This window comes from Phyllostomus hastatus, unplaced genomic scaffold (assembly GCF_019186645.2).
Source record: "Phyllostomus hastatus isolate PE091 unplaced genomic scaffold, TTU_PhHast_1.1 phas_scaffold_1066, whole genome shotgun sequence".
Taxonomy (NCBI): Eukaryota; Metazoa; Chordata; class Mammalia; order Chiroptera; family Phyllostomidae; genus Phyllostomus; species Phyllostomus hastatus.
In genome coordinates this window covers 3,642,036-3,660,814 of record NW_025334004.1, presented here as the reverse complement: position 1 = coordinate 3,660,814, position 18,779 = coordinate 3,642,036, and the positions used below count along the sequence as shown (strand labels likewise).

Sequence of the window (18,779 nt, the reverse complement as noted above, 5' to 3'; positions counted from 1 at the left end):
AAAGAATGCATTGTTTTGGGAATGGATTGTAACTCCCTCTTTATCTCTTTTTGGGAGTAGCTTCTTGCCCTGCAACTTCTTCTTGACCCTTGTACACACGTCGGCAGTGTAGTTTAGAGTCACGTGCAGAACATGCTCCTCCTGTGTCTGGGACCCCTAATTAGAGCCTCAGAATGGAGCGGGCTCGCACCTGCCGTCAGTGCACTCCCCTGCAATGTGAGTAATAAATGGCATGTCCATCTTGGCTAGGGCACTGTGTGGTTTTTTGCAAATATTGTGAACACTTAAGCAGTTCCCTGGTTTGGGTTTAGAGCTCCTGTGCTATACCCATGGACAAGACAAACATCAAAACTTACTCCCCCTTCTAATGAAAGTAGCAATTTATTGAGGCATGTAATTTTCCTAGGGACTGGGTGTTTAACTAAAAAAAAAAACAAACCCTGAAGCTCTTACAGTATTTTATTGAATCTAAATGTCCCGTTTGTAAAATGTCTTCTTCATTACAATATATATTCCTGGAAAGAGAAAACAATGTCAATCATATTTATAAGACATCATCAGTTATAAGAAGTATATATAAGAGATATAAAAATGTAAAAAACACATTTTGAAATTAGTGAAATACAGTTTGCTATGTGGTCCCCAGTGCAGGGACCACAGGATCTTTATCAGAATTTGTTCAATGATTCAGATTTATATATGGCTTAAAACACTCACATGTTTTGGCTTATGATGAAGTGAAATCACCTAGGATTTTGCAAGCCCCAAAAATCTCTTTTTAAAATTTTGTAGGGGCTTTAAGAGGCCACAGTATTAGGAAAAGGGTCCTGAGACTGATAGCCTATTAACTCTAATTGTCTCCAAAACTCTGCTTAGTAAAGATAATATAAAGCCCATTTTACAGCTTAGGAAACTGATGTTCAGAGAAGATATAATGTGTATAAAGAACTAGCTGGTGAGAGATAAATATCATGACATTTAGCCTCCCATTAAGACATTTAATTCATATAGCACAAAATGCCTAATTATACTACTATGTAGATATTTGGTATTTTGTTGTAAGTCTAATAGTTCAAATGTCATCTGTAGACACAGTCTATGTGCTCCAAAAATATAGTTTATAGTTCATTTCAAATGAGGTTTCTAAGTCAATATTTATCTGTTTATTTATTATTCAATAAGCTACACATACTGAAAAGATATGTCTGTTCATTCTATAAAATGAAAAGAAACAAAAATAAAATTCCTTCTCTACAAGAAATATTTCCTCTATAGACCAATTGGCCATATTGCCTGCCTGTATAAACAACTTCACAATTAATATTTTTATAGGAGGACAGCATTACTGAGGACGAAAGCCAGAAAAGGACACTTCTAGAAAACTATAGGACACCTAACATCGTATTCAATGGAGAAAGTTTGAAATCTCTTCCTTTACCATCAGGAATAAGACTAGGGTGCCCACTCTCACCAACCCTGTTCAACATAGTACTGGAAGTACTACCCAGAGTAATCAGACAAGAAAAAAGGCATCAGAATTGGAAAAGAAGAATATAATTGTCTCCATGTGCAGGTGACAAAATTTTATGTATAGAAAATCTAAAAGTCTTAAGAAAGACCTGTCTGGGTATCTCAGTCGATTACAGCATCGTCCTGATATGCCAAAGTAATGGGTTCGATCTCTGGTCAGGGAACATATAAGAATCGACCAATGAATGCATAAATAAGCTCCTCTGGTGATTTCTTAAAATTTTTGCATAATGAGGACAATAATGGTAATTATGATGATGTAGTTACTATTTATTGAACATCAACTATGGGATAAGTTTTTGACCTATATATTTTAATCCTCACCATAATCCTACAAAGTATGAATGATTGCTTTCATTTATAGATTTAAAAATATTGCTTGGAGAGGTGAAACATTTTATTTAAAGCCACTAATCCAGGCAGAGGTGGGAGCTATGTGCTTGTTCTTTTTAACTAGGCTCCTACTTGTAAAATGAGGACAAAAAGTAAATGTGACGATGCATGTAATATGCCTAGGATTGTGCTTGATATTTTGTAGGTGTCAAATAAGTGTCAGTCCTTTTAGTAAGAGTCTAGATTACATGTTTAACTATGGTTGGAAAAGGTGATATCACCATGAGTTGACAAGAATTGGGAAAGAACCATTCTGGAAAGTTAATGCTTTTAAATCCCATCTTTTCCTTTCCATGGGATTCACTCCATTTGCCCAGAAGTCACTGTGATGGCTGGATGTATTCTCATAGACCATGATGAAAGTAGTTGCCAAGAAGCGCCAAATGGCACAGCCTTCCCTCTCCTACCTAGTCCTTCAGTAGGGCAACTGCTGACACCTCCTCCACCTAATCTGTATTGCTTAATCCTTTCCCATTGCCAAAACCTTATTTGGTCTGACTAACAGCAACTCCACTGCCAGGGTCTCGGCCACTTCTCTTGGTGGCTGCCAGAGGCTCTGTGGAAGGGAGGAGAGGCTTCACGTGGCAGTGTATGAGTGTGTTTGCATTTCTATTCATTGGGGATTATTCAAACTGGACTGTTCCTATGGACCAAGATCACCATCTTATTAAAAATACAATTTCAATGGACCCCATTCCAGACTTAATGACCAGCATTTCTGGACTTGGGTCTGTTTTACCAAGGTTTCCAGGAGATTTGTACTATATACTAAGGTCTGAGAAGATCTGATGTAAAACATCCTTTTCATAGGAAAATGTGTTGCAAGTTTCTAATAAACAATTTAGAAATTAGCATTCAGAGACAACCTATTATTAAGTGTTGGCACTACTGGCTTTATGAAAATGAGAGGATACAACCCTCTGTTTTTTTGGGTTTTTTTTTTTTAGGAAGGTTATTGACACTGTCTCCAAGGAGCAGATCAGATAATAAAGCTTCTCTCTCCACCTCTTCCAACCTCAGGACAATGATTTACCTCTACATCCCAGGTCAAGATAAGATTTCCATATGCACTTGATTTGTGAAGACAGAAAAGGGTAGAGATGTGCAGAAATGCTGGAGTCTGACTGTTTTTTTTTTTTTTTCAGAATTTAGGTTAATACCTGCTTCAGCACTCTACCTCAACAATCATATTTTCACTACATAATACCTATATTCAGAAAGACAGACCATGAATAAGGTTAATGAATACACATTTTTATTGCTGTTTCTCTGTTTTTGGCTTATCTCAATTTACTGACTATCACATGCCACTTCCTACTCAAACCTGACTGACCAAAGGTCAAGTTTAGATCTTCAGGGCTGTGTATTCCCAAAGCACCCAGGATGGTTTTTTTGCACATATTAGATTCACTGCTGAGTGATTAATAGAGGCACTTTTCTTTTTGACTTAAAGGGAATGTTTGAGCTTTATTTTAGAAAACAAATGGCTCAATGCAAAAAGAAAAACTCAGAGAAGTCATAAGAAAAATTACAGAGTGATTTATGCAAAAACAAACAAGGAAGAAAACCCCCACAACAAACCAAATAGTTTTGTTTTACTTCAGGGCCACTTACTATTGCTCCCATCTCCAGTCTTGAGGAATGACATACATAATCGTAAGTAATGTTGGAGGGGGCTCTAGACTATGTATCAGAATCCCGGAGGATGAAGTAAATATATATTGGAAAAAAATATACAATATACATTGGAAAAAAACCCCACAAGTGATTTTCTAACTCTTTAGCTGATATACCAGCAATAAATAAATATATATATATATATACACACACACACACACACACACACACACACACACATATACACATATATGTATATATACCAGAATACAGTCTAGCAACAATATCATAAAATTTTTATAAATAACTTGCATAAAAAGTGAGAGTGACTTAAACATAGGAAACTATGTAATTATACTCAGGTACATCAAAGATAACTTGAGTAAAAGTCCAAACATATAACATTTAGAATAAGGAGATTCTGCTTGAAAAATCATTTGAATTATTAAATAGGTTTAAGGCAATTTTAATGAAAATCTCAGTGAAAACTTACAGAAAATGTAATTTTTTTACTAAGAATAAAAAGGGCAAGACAATTTACTTAAGAATATTCAAGTCAGAGTAATAAGAAGAGACATACCCAACTATAATTTAAAGTGAATTTTAAGGTTATTAAAAATTAAAAAGCATGGCATAGTACAAGGATTGACCACAGATCTACAAAATAGAACAGATAGGCCAAAACAATTGTAAAGTAGCAAAACATGATATGTAATGTAAATGTATTATAAAGATAATATCCTAAATTTTAAAAGACAAATATTAAAGTACTAAAACGGGAGAATACATTGGATTGGACTGTGATCTTACAGTAAAAGCATTTCACGTAGCAGGAAAGAATCAGTACAAAACATTCTCAAATACTTAGATGATAGAAAACTTACCCAAAATCAACACCACTGATATTGAATCAGAATCTAGATCCACATTCAGCTCCAAGTTTATGTTCTACTATTCTCCCTTGTCATGAAGAAAAAAAGAAAGGTGAGAAATAACCAGTAAGAAAAAAAAATCTTCACATCAGCCCATGCTTATATTTTCTATATAGACTAACCAAGATTAGAAGATCAATGAGTATTTTAAATTATCTTAAGGGTAAAGATTCTTTTATTAAAAGCTCATGTTTGGCTATGCTATTTCTTATTTTTTACCATCTTGACCACTTCATATTGAAAGCACAGTTTTCTAAATTAATTGCCCAGTATTCAGCCAAAATATATTCCCTAATTGTGCTTGCATTGAATTCAGCTTTCAAATACAGGGAGAGTAATATTGTGGATCATTTGCAACAAGGGCCCAAGAGATACTTTGGAAGGAGGACATGTACCTATTTTTTTTTATTTTATTTTAATCATTGTTCAAATACAGTTTTCTCTCCTTCACTCCCATCCCAGCCCACCCACCCATCCCTCCCCACTTCCCTCTTATTTCCACCCCCCCTAGTTTTTGTCCATGTGTCCTTTATACTTGTTCCTGTAAACCCTTCCTCGTTTCCCCTGAAATTTCCTCCCACCTCCCCTCTGGTCACTGTCAGCCTGTTCTCTATTTCAGTGTCTTTGGTTATATTTTGCTTTTTTGTTTGTTTTGTTGTTTAGGTTTCTGTTAAAGATGAGATCATATGGTATTTGTCTTTTACCTCCTGGCTTATTTCGCTTAGCATAATGCTTTCCAGTTCCATCCATGCTGTTACAAAGGATAGGAGCTCCTTCTTTCTTTCTGCTGCATAGAATTCCATTGTGTGAATGTACCATAGTTTTTTGATCTGTTTATTTACTGATGGGCACCTAGGTTGCTTCCAGCACTTGGATATTGTAAATTGTGCTGCTATGAACATTGGGGTGCATAGGTTCTTTTGGATTGGTGTTTCAGGGTTCTTAGGGTATGATCCCAGCAGTGGAATTGCTGGGTCAAAAGGCAGATCCATTTTTAGGTTTCTGAGAAAATTCCATACTATTTTCCATAGTGGTTGTACCAGTCTGCAATCCCACCAACAGTGAACTAGGGTTCCCTTTTCTCCACAACCTCTCCAACACTTGTTGCTTGTTGCTTTGCTTATGATGGCCATTCTGACTGGTGTGAAGTGGTATCTCATTGTGGTTTTAATTTGCATCTCTCTGATAGCTAGCAATACTGAGCATCTTTTCATGTCTCTGTGGATCCTCTTGTGGGAAGGAGGACATGTACCTTAATTATTTGGAAAAACACAAGAGTGACTTTGTGGGAGTGTTTTCTTATAGAACAAGTGACAATTACCTTACTGTGTCTCTGATTATCAGAGCTCCTCCAGACAGATTTGTCTTTCTGATTCCACCATGCTGTTTATTCATAGGATATAACAGAGATTCCAGAAAGAGCTTTTAATTGTTAATAAGTAAAGTTAGCTCATCTGGAGGTTATGTAAATAAAATCAAAACTTGACAGAAACAAAAAGGGTAACCAAACAAGTACAGGAGGAAAAAAATCTCCTCATTGCGTAATAATCATTCTCAAAGGAATATCCTGATACTTTGGCATGAGGGTAGAAATTTATTATTATTAATATCATTATTCATTATTATGATTAAGGATTAATTATTAATATTACAGGTCCATCATATCCTGATGGAAAAAGTGTTTCAAGAGACACTCAGAAATAAACTTGATTCTGATTTAGGAATTAAGCCCTCTGTTGGTTAAATAAAAAGCTAGAAATTGTGAGAAGCTCCTTATATTAGATTAGATCAGGAGATATGGAGTCACAAAACTAAGGTTTAGAGATTTAGCTGCAATGTGATGTTGACGATCAGAGCCTTATAAATTTATCTTGTATGGGAGGAGATGATGGGATAAAGGGACTCAGGAGTGAAATTTTATTGGTAGTATATTATTTGTATAGGTTGAGTTTAATGTGGCCACATTAGAAAGTAGATAAATATTAAAAGCTAAAATGGGGATATTAATTGGGTATATCATATGACAATAGAGAAAGATTGCACTTGGCAAAAAAATCAATATATAATATTCTCAAAGATGAATTACATTATCTCAAGATTGGAGAATATCATCTATAAATACATGGCAAAAAAGAAATAAGAAAAGAGGAAGAAAGGGCTGGTATAGACAGATACTTAAGATACCTATAAACCTAATGTAATACATGGGTGTGTTTACGTCCTGATTTAAACATTGTTTATGAGACAATAATGGGAATGTAAACATTTCTTGGATTATTATAGCATTAAGGAATTTTTTATTTGTTTGTTTTTTAGGCAAGCTATTTACATTATGGTCATATTTTTAGTTTTCTTATGTTTTAAAGCTATATATAAAATATTTCTAGATGAAATGATGTATCTAGAAATGTGCTTTAAGACAGTTTGTGCTGGCTGTAGTGGGCTATAGATGTAAAAGAATTGGCCAAAAACTAACCATTATTTAGGTCAGGTATTTGGGGGCTATTCTATTTGCTCAATTTTTTGTTTGAAAACATCAAAAATAAATGTTTTAAGTAGAAATTACTAATAATTTGTTTAAGCAAATCAAACTCAGGGAATTATAAGTTTTGTATGAAGTTTAAGAATATATTTTGTAATCATTAAGCTAATCTTAAATATGCTTGTTGTTTACCTGTGATTGTAAGAGAATCTGGCACAGTAAAGAAATGGACAGATTAGCCAAATAAAGAAAAATAAATAGTCATTAAACTAGTTTTAAAATAAAAATTAGTAAAAATATTAACTGTAGAGGCACATAATAATAAGCTTCAATAATTAAATAGGAGTCTGCCTGTGCCACGCAATAGAGACGATGTGAGGAGCAATATGCGTTCCTTGAATTTACAGAGTTCACAAATGTAGGAGCAGTGATAAAAACACATCACACGTATGCAGTATACAAAACAAAGCAGTAAGAGTAGTACCAAAGGTAAAGATGTATCATGTAGCATGGGATCATGCAAAAGATTTATTGGTATTAGGATTTAATTTGCTGGTGTGAAAGAGTGGACAAAGTTGGATTTTGAAGTCAGGCAGACCTGAATTCAAATCCTGATTCCAATGTTTGCCATAAGATTCTGTACACACGGTATATCTTAAGTATCCTTTCTTTGTAAAAATGTTATAATGTTACCTATTTTGTAGTATTTTTGTAGGAATTTGATGCCATATTAAAGTACTTAGCATTTGTGAACTTCCTTAAGACTTAATTACATTTTTTAAAATAAAATCTTCACAATTTTTAATAGAAGGGCTTAACATGCTAAGTAAAATGAGCACAAGCAACATCTATTGATAGAGTAGGTAAAAACCCTAGATTAAAAGGGAAAATGTAAGCAAATCTCCAAGTCTACCCTCTAGTGGCAAATTTGGGTAACTGTATAGTGTCTATAAATTTTTTTTTAGATCAGTTGTGAATATGAACATAAATTTTTAAAATAACAATGTGTTTTTCTAATAAGAATAAGCTATATGCTCTGGCTAGTGTGGCTCAGTGGATTGAGCCCCAGCCTGTGAACCAAAGGGTCACTGGTTCCATTCCAGTCAGGACACATGGCTGTGTTTTGGGCCAGGTCCCTAGCTGGGGAGGGGAGCAAGGGAGGCAACTGCATATTAATGTTTCTCTCCCTCTCTTTCTCCCTCCCTTCACCTCTGTCTAAAAATAAATAAGTAAAATCTTCTTTAAAAAAGCATAAGCTATATGTATATGTTCAGCTACTGATAATTTAATAGAACAGGTAAATTTTAGAGCTATAAAAACAAAATCTGGTAGATCTATAGCAATTTTGAAATAGCCACAAAACATATTTCTGTAATAATGGTATAGTTTTATGGACCTGTGTACAATCTGAAATAGGTCCTTTTAAACTCAATTTTTACTTCAAATTTTTAAATGAAATATTTTGTTGTTTTTCTATTATAGTGGTCCCAATTTTCCCCCTTTGCTATTCTCTGCCCAGGCCACTCCCCACTCCCTCAGTCAATCTCCACCCTTTTGTCCATATTCATGGGTCATTCATACATGTTCCTTAACTAGTCCCTTCCCCTTCTTTCCACCCTTATCTCCCACCCTGTCTCCTCTGGTCACAGTCAGTCTGTTCCTTGTTTCCATGCCTCTGATTCTATTTTGTTCATTTGTTTTGTTCATTAGGTTCCACTTATAGGTAGTTGGTATTTAGATCATATGGTATTTGTCTTTCACCACCTGGCTTATTTCATTTAGCATAATGCTCTCCAGTTCCATCCATGCTGTCACAAAGAGTAGGAGTTTCTTTCTTCTTTCTGCTCATAGTATTCCATTATGTAAATGTATCAAAGTTTTTTTTTCCACTCATTTACTGATAGGCACTCAGACTGTTTCCAGCACTTGTCTATTATAAATAACACCACTATGAACATTTGGGTAAATAGTTTTTTTGAATTGGTGATTCAGAATTCTTAGGGTATAATACCAGCAGTGGAATCACTGGGTCAAAAGGCAGTTCCATTTTTAGTTTTCTGAGGAAATTCCATGCTGTTTTCCACAGTGGCTGCACCAGACTGTATTCCCACCGACATTGCACTAAGGTTCCCTTTTCTCTATATCCTTACCAGCACTTGTTTATTGACATATTAATGATAACCATTCTGACCAGTGTGAGGTGGTACTTAATTGCTGTTTTAAGTATATAAAGTTTATAAAGTATATAATAAAGTATAAAGTATATAAAAGTTTAGAAGTTTAAAAAAGTTATAATAAACTCTTTTATTTGACTTTAGAAATAGGTCAACTTTAAGACAAAAAAAGTTTTTATACTATACATAAAATTTGATGTATTTAAATTCATTTCATCAAATGAGATAACTTTTAAAGTGAGTACACTACATAAGCAGAAAGGCCAAAAGCATTAGTTTACAATCTGACTAAATAGGATTTGAATAGGAAACTGGCTCTGTGGTTTATAATCCTTGTGACCTCGGACAAGTCACCTAAACTCTGAGAGACTCAGTTTCCTCAAATGAAATATGGGGACAATAATGAGTGCTTCATTAGTTGTATAGGAGCAATACAAGGTGAATACTCATGTAAAGTATTTACCAGGGTACTTGGCAAATAAGTAAATGCTTGACAAATGAGTAGCCAAGATAATTCAAATACCGACATGTAGTAAATACATTCAGCTCACACTGTAATTAATTGGTTTTGTAAACAGTAGCATATTAGTAGGCTAGGATGTAATTAAACAGTTTTTAAGTTAAATTCCATACTGTCAAACTACACTGGGTGATCATTTTTTATTCTTAATAATGGCATATAGAGGAGACTCAGAAATGGCCTGAAAAAAAAAAAGCTTTCAGGTTTATACAACAGTCTCACCTATATAATATACAGCCTGATTCTCTTTGAGGAAAAATATTTTTTTTCCAGGAGCACAAAGTTTATTAAGGGATTTTTTTATTCCATTGCCTAACTCTTCACATTATAGCCAGCATATCACCCAGAGTAAGAATCACATATGAGACAGGTGACTTCTCTGTGCTTGTGCAAAATAAGCTTAATCTTATTTTAGGTGCAGTTCTAACAAGGATACCTATCTAACTTCCCACTGCACAGAAGTTGGGGATATATACATTTGAAGATGGAATCTACTTACAGTAATATATGAAGATGTTGAAAACAATGACAAATTATCCACAAAAGAGAAAGAATAGATATGTTCAAAATTCAAATAACTCCAAAGAATGGTAGACTGAAGTTATTTTGGTGTAGGAGAAGCAGTTTTACTCATCTCAAGAAATCCTAAGGAAACTTTTCTATTACATCTCAAGGCAATAGTTTCATAAACTTAGATCATTGAGAAGATGTTAAACAATATTCAATATGTGCTTTTTAAAAAGACAGAAAAAGTGTGTCAGAAGTGCATGCATAGTTCCATCCAGAATGGTTTAATTTTTGTGTAGTTGTGGAAGTTAAAGGAGTAAATCTTAGTCATCTAGAAAATTTCCCTCTTTTTCACAAAGGATCTTGAGTTGATTGCTGACCATGTGTTATTGCTGCTGAGCTGCATGGCCCAGATCCCCCTTCAAGTCTAAGGCACTTACTCGATTCTAGTGGCAGGATAGGTGGTGAGTCCTCTCTAATGTTGTTTTTCTCCATGAGAACCCAAGGTTATGCTTCCCTCCTGGGACAGCCTACATTTAATGACTTGTCCACGAGATGGGTAAAACAGCCCCATCTCTCAAGAAGAGCTATCGCATACAGAGTTGGCTGAGTCACCTTTTTGTTACTGAATCCCAACCCAGCTTCTCATGCCCTTGTCTGCTCTTTTGCCTTTTCCCCTAAAAATGTTTTTTTTAAATAACATCCTGAGTATTAATCTTCATCTCCTTGGGAACATGACCTATTAAATGATGATAAGGACATTGGGAATCTCTGTTTCACTGATCTTTTCTTCTGTCTAAAATTCTACAGGTGAGCCTGGGCTGGTGTGGCTCAGTGGATTGAGTGCCTGACTGCAAAGCAAAGGGCCACTGGTTCAATTCCCAGTCAGGGCACATGCCTGGGGTGCAGACCAGATCCCCAGTAGGGGGTGTGAGAGAGGCAACCACACATTGATGTTTCCCTTTCTTTCTCTTTCCCTTCTCTCTCTAAAAATAAATAAATAAAATCTTTAAAAAAACAGGATAAAATTCTACAGGTGAGATCTATACTTTAGGAGAAACCAGCAATAAGAAGAGAACTTTCACAGGCTCCCACCAACAATTTCATCCAGTTTCCTGCATATGTATCTATATATGAACATTCTGACAGCTCAGAATTATAGTAGGAGATAAAGTAATCAGCCAAGAGTGAGGATCAACATAAAAACATGCTCTTATTTCTCCCATATGATGCCTCATTTGCTCCTGCTTCCACCCTACTTCTTTCCTTTACAACTTTCTCTCATGCTCTTTTGAACTCACTTGCTTCCACCTCAACCACTCCCTCAAAGGTGCCATTATGAAAGCTTTTATAACTTTAGGCTGCCCAGTCCAACGGTCAGATTTCAGACTTCATTACACATGGCTTAACAATAGCACCATCCAGAGTTGGTCACATTCTCTTTCTTAAAACACTTTTCCCCCTTGACTTCCAGAATACCAGAAACTCCTGGTTTTCCTGATACCAGTCATTATTATTTCCCAGTTTCTTTTCCTGTTTCCTCCTCATCTTCTAAACTAAGAGTGGCCCAGGGCTTAGTCCTCGGATGACTCCTCTTTTCTGTCTGCACTTCTCCTTTGGTTATTGCATGCTGTCTCATGTACTGATGACTCACATTTCGTATCTTCAGTCTAGTCCTCTCCCATGAACTCCAAATTTTTATTATAATTGACAGTTCAACCCCTCCACTTGAATCTCCATTAGGCACCTAACATTCAGCAGGTCCAAAGCTGAGCTCCTGCTCTCCCCTGTCACATCATCTTTTCTCATAGTTTTCTTCAGCTTGGATAATGACATCCCCGTTACTCCAGGTGCTCAGGCCACAGATCTTGCCAATCATCTTTGACTCTCTTTCTCTTACACCCATATCCCATACATAAGCAAATCCTGCTGATCGCACCTCCAAAATATATTTAAAATAAACAGAGAGCCTAATCTTTGTTATTAACGCCCCAGGTACCCATACCCTGCCATCTAGGTCACTACTGTCTCTGAAATGGGTTAGTGTAAGAGACCTCTAACTGGTTTCTCTGCTCCAGCCCTGTTCCCCTTCAGCAATGAGAAGGATCCTGTTAACAGCATCACATTACTCCTGATTCTGTAGAGGATCAGTAGGTTAGATCATGTGACTCTTCTATTCAAAACTCTTCTGTAATTTTCTCTTTCATGTAAAGTGAAAGCTGAAATCCTTACAACAGCCAAAAATCCCTGAGCAGTGTGCCCTCCTAAACTTCTCTCCCAGTCTCATTTCTCTCTCTGTCTCTCATTCTTAATCTGATTCACCTGCACAGTAAATAGGCCTTAATTCCATTCCTTAAACATGCAAGTGTAGTTCAGCCTCAGACCTTTTTCACTTTCCAATCCCTCTTCCTGGAACATCAGTCTTCCAGATATACCGTGTATATGACTCACTGCCTGGCCTCCTTCACATTGTTACTTAGAGAGTGGCTGGTGCTATTCCCTGTGTAAAATTGTTGTGTACCCTTCTGATGCCCCTTAATATCTTTCCCTGATCTACTTTTCTCCCCATAGCACTGCCGTTATCTAACAGACTTTGTATTTTACTTTTTAATCTTTAGTATTTTCTCTGCCTCCTCCCACTAGTGTATCCCTACTATCACACTGATAGTAGGAAGACAAAGATTTTAGTCTATTTTATTTATTGCTGTAGTCTAGGACACATACTAGGTGCTCCATTAATGTGGTTGAATGAGTGAGATCAATTCACTCCAGAGGTTGTGAGCATACAGCGTTTCAGAGCACGGGTGGGCAGTCAGACTGCCTGGGGTATATCTGAGCTACACTATTTGTAATAACTGTGTTACCTTACATAAAGTATTTACCCCCTGTTTTCTTTCACCATGTGTACAATAAGAATAATAATTGTTCCTATATCCTTGCATTGTTGTTGATATTACATTATATAATGAGTGGAAAATGATTAGCATGATGACCAACATGCCTGTGTAGCCACTAGAAAGAAGTCTACATCAACTAAACTACCTGCTTCAGCCAGTTTTACCTACCAGTGGTGGTGTCCTGGGAATGACCAATATAATGTAGCTTCTCCTGTCCAGTTTTCCTTAACATGAAGTCAAGTGTGGAAGGAAGGTCATATTTAGCCACTTCATCAAAGCTGCAAGAAAAAAAGGACAAAATAAACAACATATTTCTTGTTATAATTTCTGAAAGTCAAACATATTTATTATACCTAAGGGTCTGTTTGAGAAACTGAAAACTAGATTCTCTAAGTGTTGCTGCTTGCAGAACATTAGTGACTGCCAGGTGCTTTCTGGGGTGGCTCCTTAAAATCAGTTGACATCATTTCTGATGCACAGCATTAAAGCTGCAATTTAATAAAAATGGAACAATATCTGTAGCTGGTGATTATTGGTATCCCTAAAACAATGTCTGATTTAATAATCAGTTGTATGCACTGTTACACTGCATTTAATATGAACTATGTCCCTCTCTATTGTATTCTTCACAACTCAGCCAGAACGAACTGTTGGAAATAAAAGTGGGGAAGACTTTTCTGGTCAGGATGGAGGCGTAAGCAAACACAGCTCACCTCCTCACACAACCACATCAAAATTGCAACTAAAATATTGAACCACCATCACTCAGAACCATCAGAAATTAAGTTGAATGGAAGTCTGACAATCACAAAATTAAAGAAATCACATCCATCCAGACTGGTAGGAGAGGTACAGATGCGGAACGGGCTGGTCCAACATCCACATGTAATGGGTAAAAATTCAGGAGGAATATCTCATGAGTGAGGAGTCCCAGCCAAACTCCAGGTCCTCCAACCCAGGGTTCCAGTGCCAGGAGATAAGTCCCCATATCTTCTGTCTATAAAAACAAGCAGGGATTGAGTCGGTAAAAGAAATTTCTGGAGTCCCAAGTAGTTCTTCTTAAAGAACTCCCACACAAACTTAACTTAACTTATCCAGACTCACTCGCTCTGAGTTCCAGCACTGGGGTAGCAGCTTGAAAGACACCAGTGACATACAGGGAGAAAGTGAAGCATCTGGCATGAAGGCGAGAGCTGGGAAATAGCTTTCTCCCAGACATAAATGCAGTCAGAGACCAATGTCCCTCCTCTGAACCCTCCCACAACAGAGTCAAAAAGCCAACAGACTGGTGCCATATCTGAGACTCCATCAATCTGGCTAAAACTGTTTGCTCCACCTTGGAAATCCCCAGAGACTCCATCACATCCCATCTATGGGCCCACCCAAGAATTAAATGATTTGCTTCATTGAGTTGACTATTTTTGAATATCTTATTTTCATTATGGTAATAGTTTCTCAGATGATAGAACTTATTAAAATGTATACTTTAAGTATGTGCAGTTTATTGTATGCCAATTATACCTCCCAAAACTGTTAAAAAATATTCTAAAGAAATTCAGCTTGATGTTAATTTAAGTGGTCTTACTTACTTTTATATTTTTTGTACTTCACACTATTTCTACAATCTGAAAAAGATAAAATTTTCATAGTATTAGCAAAAAAATGACTTTTATCTGTTTAGAAAATGAACTTTTATTTGTCTCCCAATTCTCCCCTCTGTAACACATACCCAGGCTAACTCTCCCTGATCCTCTAGGACTGAGCTCAGTTTTTTTTTTTTTACAAAGAGCAAGCTTTCCTTGACTTCTAGTTAGGTGCCTATGTTAGGACTTCTAGCTTTATAGCCTGTGCATAAATCTAGCATTGTTCTGATCACATATGATTATACTCATCTGTTTATTTATATATCCCCTTGTGATCTCTTTGAAGACTGAAGATACTACTTCATCAGTGTTGCATTTCCAAAATGAGCAAGACTCATTAAGTGTTTAGGGGGGAAAAAGTTAAGAAAAAAGGGGGAAGGAAAAGAACAAGGAAGGAATGAAGGGAAGAAAAGAGAGAGAAATAGAAAGGAAAAAAAGGAAAGGGGGAAAAGGCTATACCTCTATTTTCTGAATTTTTCTTTCCATAAGAAATTCTGTAGATCTCAAGAATATAACTGTCTTCAGTCATGCCGTCATATTCTTCACTTGGGTATCCCCAGTAAGAAATCATCTGACTCTGATGAGGAAAAAAAACTTTTTTAGCTTACTTCTTTAATGTTTCTAGTAAGTAGATATTGTTACATGTAATTGAGCATGTAAAAGCTTAAATTTACTATAATTCTAAATGATGACAATCTCTTTGAGGCAGGAGGTAGTCAGGAAGGAAGCTCCAGAGGCCCCACAGGGCTGAGGTAGAAAACACCTATACATGACAAAGACCCCCTAAGACGGGTTGTTCCTGTTTTCTGGGACAACTCTGAATCATAGAATGTGCCTGCGCGCTACCCCTGATTCATTATAATATCATTATAATGAAATAACATTGTGGGACTCCCTTCTCCAGTAGCCAATCAAGAAAGTCATGGGAAACCACGCATGCGCAGTAGCTTTGAAATCCAACTCCTTGTACCTGCGCAGGAAAAGCCCACCAAAGACTAGCAGGGGGCTTCTGCCTCTATAAGAATAGAATCCCCCAGCCCACGTGCCCTTTTTTTTTTTCCTCTGCTCAGAGCTGGCTCACTCCCGTGTCCTGTGGTGTGTACTATCACTTAATAAACCTCCCCTCTTTCTTTATGCTATAAACTTTGTGTGTTCGGTTCAATTCTTTGTCCTTGATCACTAAGAACCTGGTTACCTGTGCACACCTGTGCACACCTGTGACAGTTTTTGGCGAGCCAGCCAGGAGAAGACACCGGAGTGGTAAGCCCCCTTTTGCTGCTCTGACACCCGGGATGCCCTTTTCCGTTATCACCTATTCTGTTTCGGTGACTCTGATGTTCCGTGACGGAAGGTCGGCCGCTAATTTGCGGGCACAGGTCGGGCAGTTAAAAGCCACAAGGGCGCCCGCCGCTTGAAGACTCCTGTGATAGGATAACTTGGATGCGGAATGGGGTTAGCCTTAGTCCCCGCCAGGTACAAGAAAATGTCCGCACAACGGTCAGGCACACTGTGGAAATCACAAAACACTGCCCCACCCCGCGGCCACTCCCCCAGTAGGCATAGTCGGACCTTCCAAGCGGGATATCAGTCACCACCTCACCTGCACTGTGACTTCCTTTTGCATTCTTTTCATCAGGCCCACGGACAGTCTTTTTATGCTTTTCCTCCCCAACTGACTTCTGATCTTTATACCTTCACTCACACCCCACTTGCCTTTTATGTATGAAGGGTTCCTGCTGTCTTTGTACTATGATATCTACCTTGGGGGTCATTGTTAGGCTAGCGCTAAGTACAGTTGCAGGAATGAGCCACTCCCATCTTTGCCACGTGTATACTATCATTGTAAGCAGCAACATCGCTCAGAACTGCACAACAGGTACCTGCTGGTCGCTGGTTACTAGAATGGCTGCATAGAGCCACTTTTACCTAATTAATTGAATTTGGAATTCTAAGGTGGTTTACTTGTTTCTATAAGGGTATTTTAATTTCCCCTCTCAGTTCATTGTCCCTCCATGAGATACGCCTCCAGTATGAAGGGTGTTGTTTTAGACATGGCTTGAGGTCCCTTCTGGGAGATTTCAGACGCAGGTACAATTTCTTAAAGCTCTGGAAAATTACATAGAATATTTAAGGGTCTTCTTTGTGATCTGGAAAGGAGTCATTTTATAATAAGATCATCTTGGTGCTCCTCTTAATGGTTTACAGGGCCAGAAATTATTTTTCTAGTAAGGCACTTCCTTTGCCCCAGATCTTAAAGCTTACAGGAAAATGAGGGTCCCCATAGATGAAGAATACAGAAATGGAAATGTACTAGGGCCACAAGGGTAGAGTCTGGGATTTTCAGGATTATAGGAAATTGCTCAAGAATGCAGGACTGGTTCCTTCCCAATAGTTAGAGACAAAAGTAGACTGTGGTGATTCTCTCAAGTCTTTTCGATTTCTGTCGGCCGACACTCACTAGGATTTCTTTCGCCAGAGACGTCTGGTAGTTCAGTGGGATCCCAGGGGACACCCTGTGGCCCACTAGGAAGCTCCTGAGGCAAGAAAAGGGGGACGCCTCTTGATTGCAAGGGAGTATTTTTCTCACTAGAATCTCTTTCGCCAGAGACGTCTGGTAGTTCGGTGGGATCCCAGGGGACGCCCATGGCCCACTAGGAATCTCCTAAGGGCAGCAAAGAGAGGGACGCCTCTAGTCTGCAAAGGAGTATCTTTGTTTCTTTTCCTTCTCTCTTAGGATCACCACAGTCGAGATGGGAACTACATCTTCCATCCCTTCCAAATCACCATTGGGTTGCATTCTTAGCAACTGGGATAAATTTGACCCCAAAAACTTAAAAAAGAAGAGATTAGTTTTCTTTTGTAACACTGTTTGGCCCCAGTATAAATTAGGGGGTGGAGAGATATGGCCTGAGAATGGGAGCACAAATTATAATACTATCCTACAGCTAGATCTATTCTGCCGGAGGGAAGGCAAATGGTCTGAAGTTCCTTACGTGCAGGCGTTTATGGCTCTGTACCGAGATCCCTCATTTTGCTCCAGCCCCACCCTGACAAAACCTACAGGCCCAAGTGTTGATCAATTAGAAGATACCCTCCTTAGCTCCCCACCTGTCTCTCAAGGGAGATTAAGGGAACCCCAGAGTTCTGAAGTCTCTGCCCCTACCTTAGAGGGAGCGACCTCTCCACCACCTTATGCTATGGATAACCTAAAGCCACCAGCTGAGGAAAAATCCCAGCCCTGCAGGACATACTAGAAGTGGCGCTTCTTATCTCCCTACCACCTCTGCACTCCTACCCTTGAGGGAGGTAGCAGGCCCTGAAGGTGCTATAAGGGTACAAGTGCCATTCTCTATAACTGATTTACAACAATGTAAAGACAGGCTAGGGAGTTTTTCAGAGGACCCTTCACGTTTCACTAGTAATTTCCAGACTCTTACTCTAGCATTTAGTATGTCGTGGAGGGATTTGTACATAATTCTGACCACCTGCTGTTCCCCAGACGAGAAACAGCGGATCTGGGAGGAGGCTCGTAAGTATGCAGATCAGCTGCATACCCAGAACCCTGGCACTAACCAGCCAGCTGCCCAAGCTGTCCCGGACCAGGAACCTAACTGGGAATACAATACTCAGGCAGGGATCCGGAGTAGGGATGCAATGATAGATTGCTTACTGGCAGGAATGAGAAACTGCATCAAGAAACCTGTGAATTATGAAAAGGTTAGGGAAATCTTTCAGGGCAAGGAAGAAAACCCAGCTCTCTTCAGAAACAGACTAGTAGAAGCCTTCCAAAAAATATACAAACTTGGACCCTTCATCCCCGGAGGGTCGAATCTTGATAGGGCAGCATTTTATAATTCAATCTGCCCCTGATATTTGCAGGAAGCTTCAGAAATTACAAATGGGCCCGCAGACCCCCTTAGATCAGCTCATGGATACAGCCTTTTCAGTCTTTAACAATAGGGATTTGGAGGAAAGAAAACAGGGAAAGAAGGAAAGGGAGAGGCAAGCAGAGCTCCTTGTACTAGCCTTTAGTAGTGCCATTGGCAGAAACCAGCCCCATCAGGGGAGCTCGGGGAGGCCTCAA

At 38.1% G+C, this 18,779-nt stretch overlaps 1 protein-coding gene across 2 annotated transcripts in view; it reads right to left on the bottom strand.

Moving 5' to 3' along the window:
- LOC123828794 (lipase member K-like) overlaps positions 1-18,779 on the bottom strand; it is a 74,314-nt gene that overhangs the window by 49,185 nt on the left and 6,350 nt on the right. For both annotated transcript variants that reach the window (XM_045854136.1, XM_045854137.1), the window contains exon 2: positions 15,155-15,272. In XM_045854136.1, the coding sequence (XP_045710092.1) occupies positions 15,155-15,272 (118 nt within the window). The remainder of the gene's footprint in view (positions 1-15,154; positions 15,273-18,779) is intronic.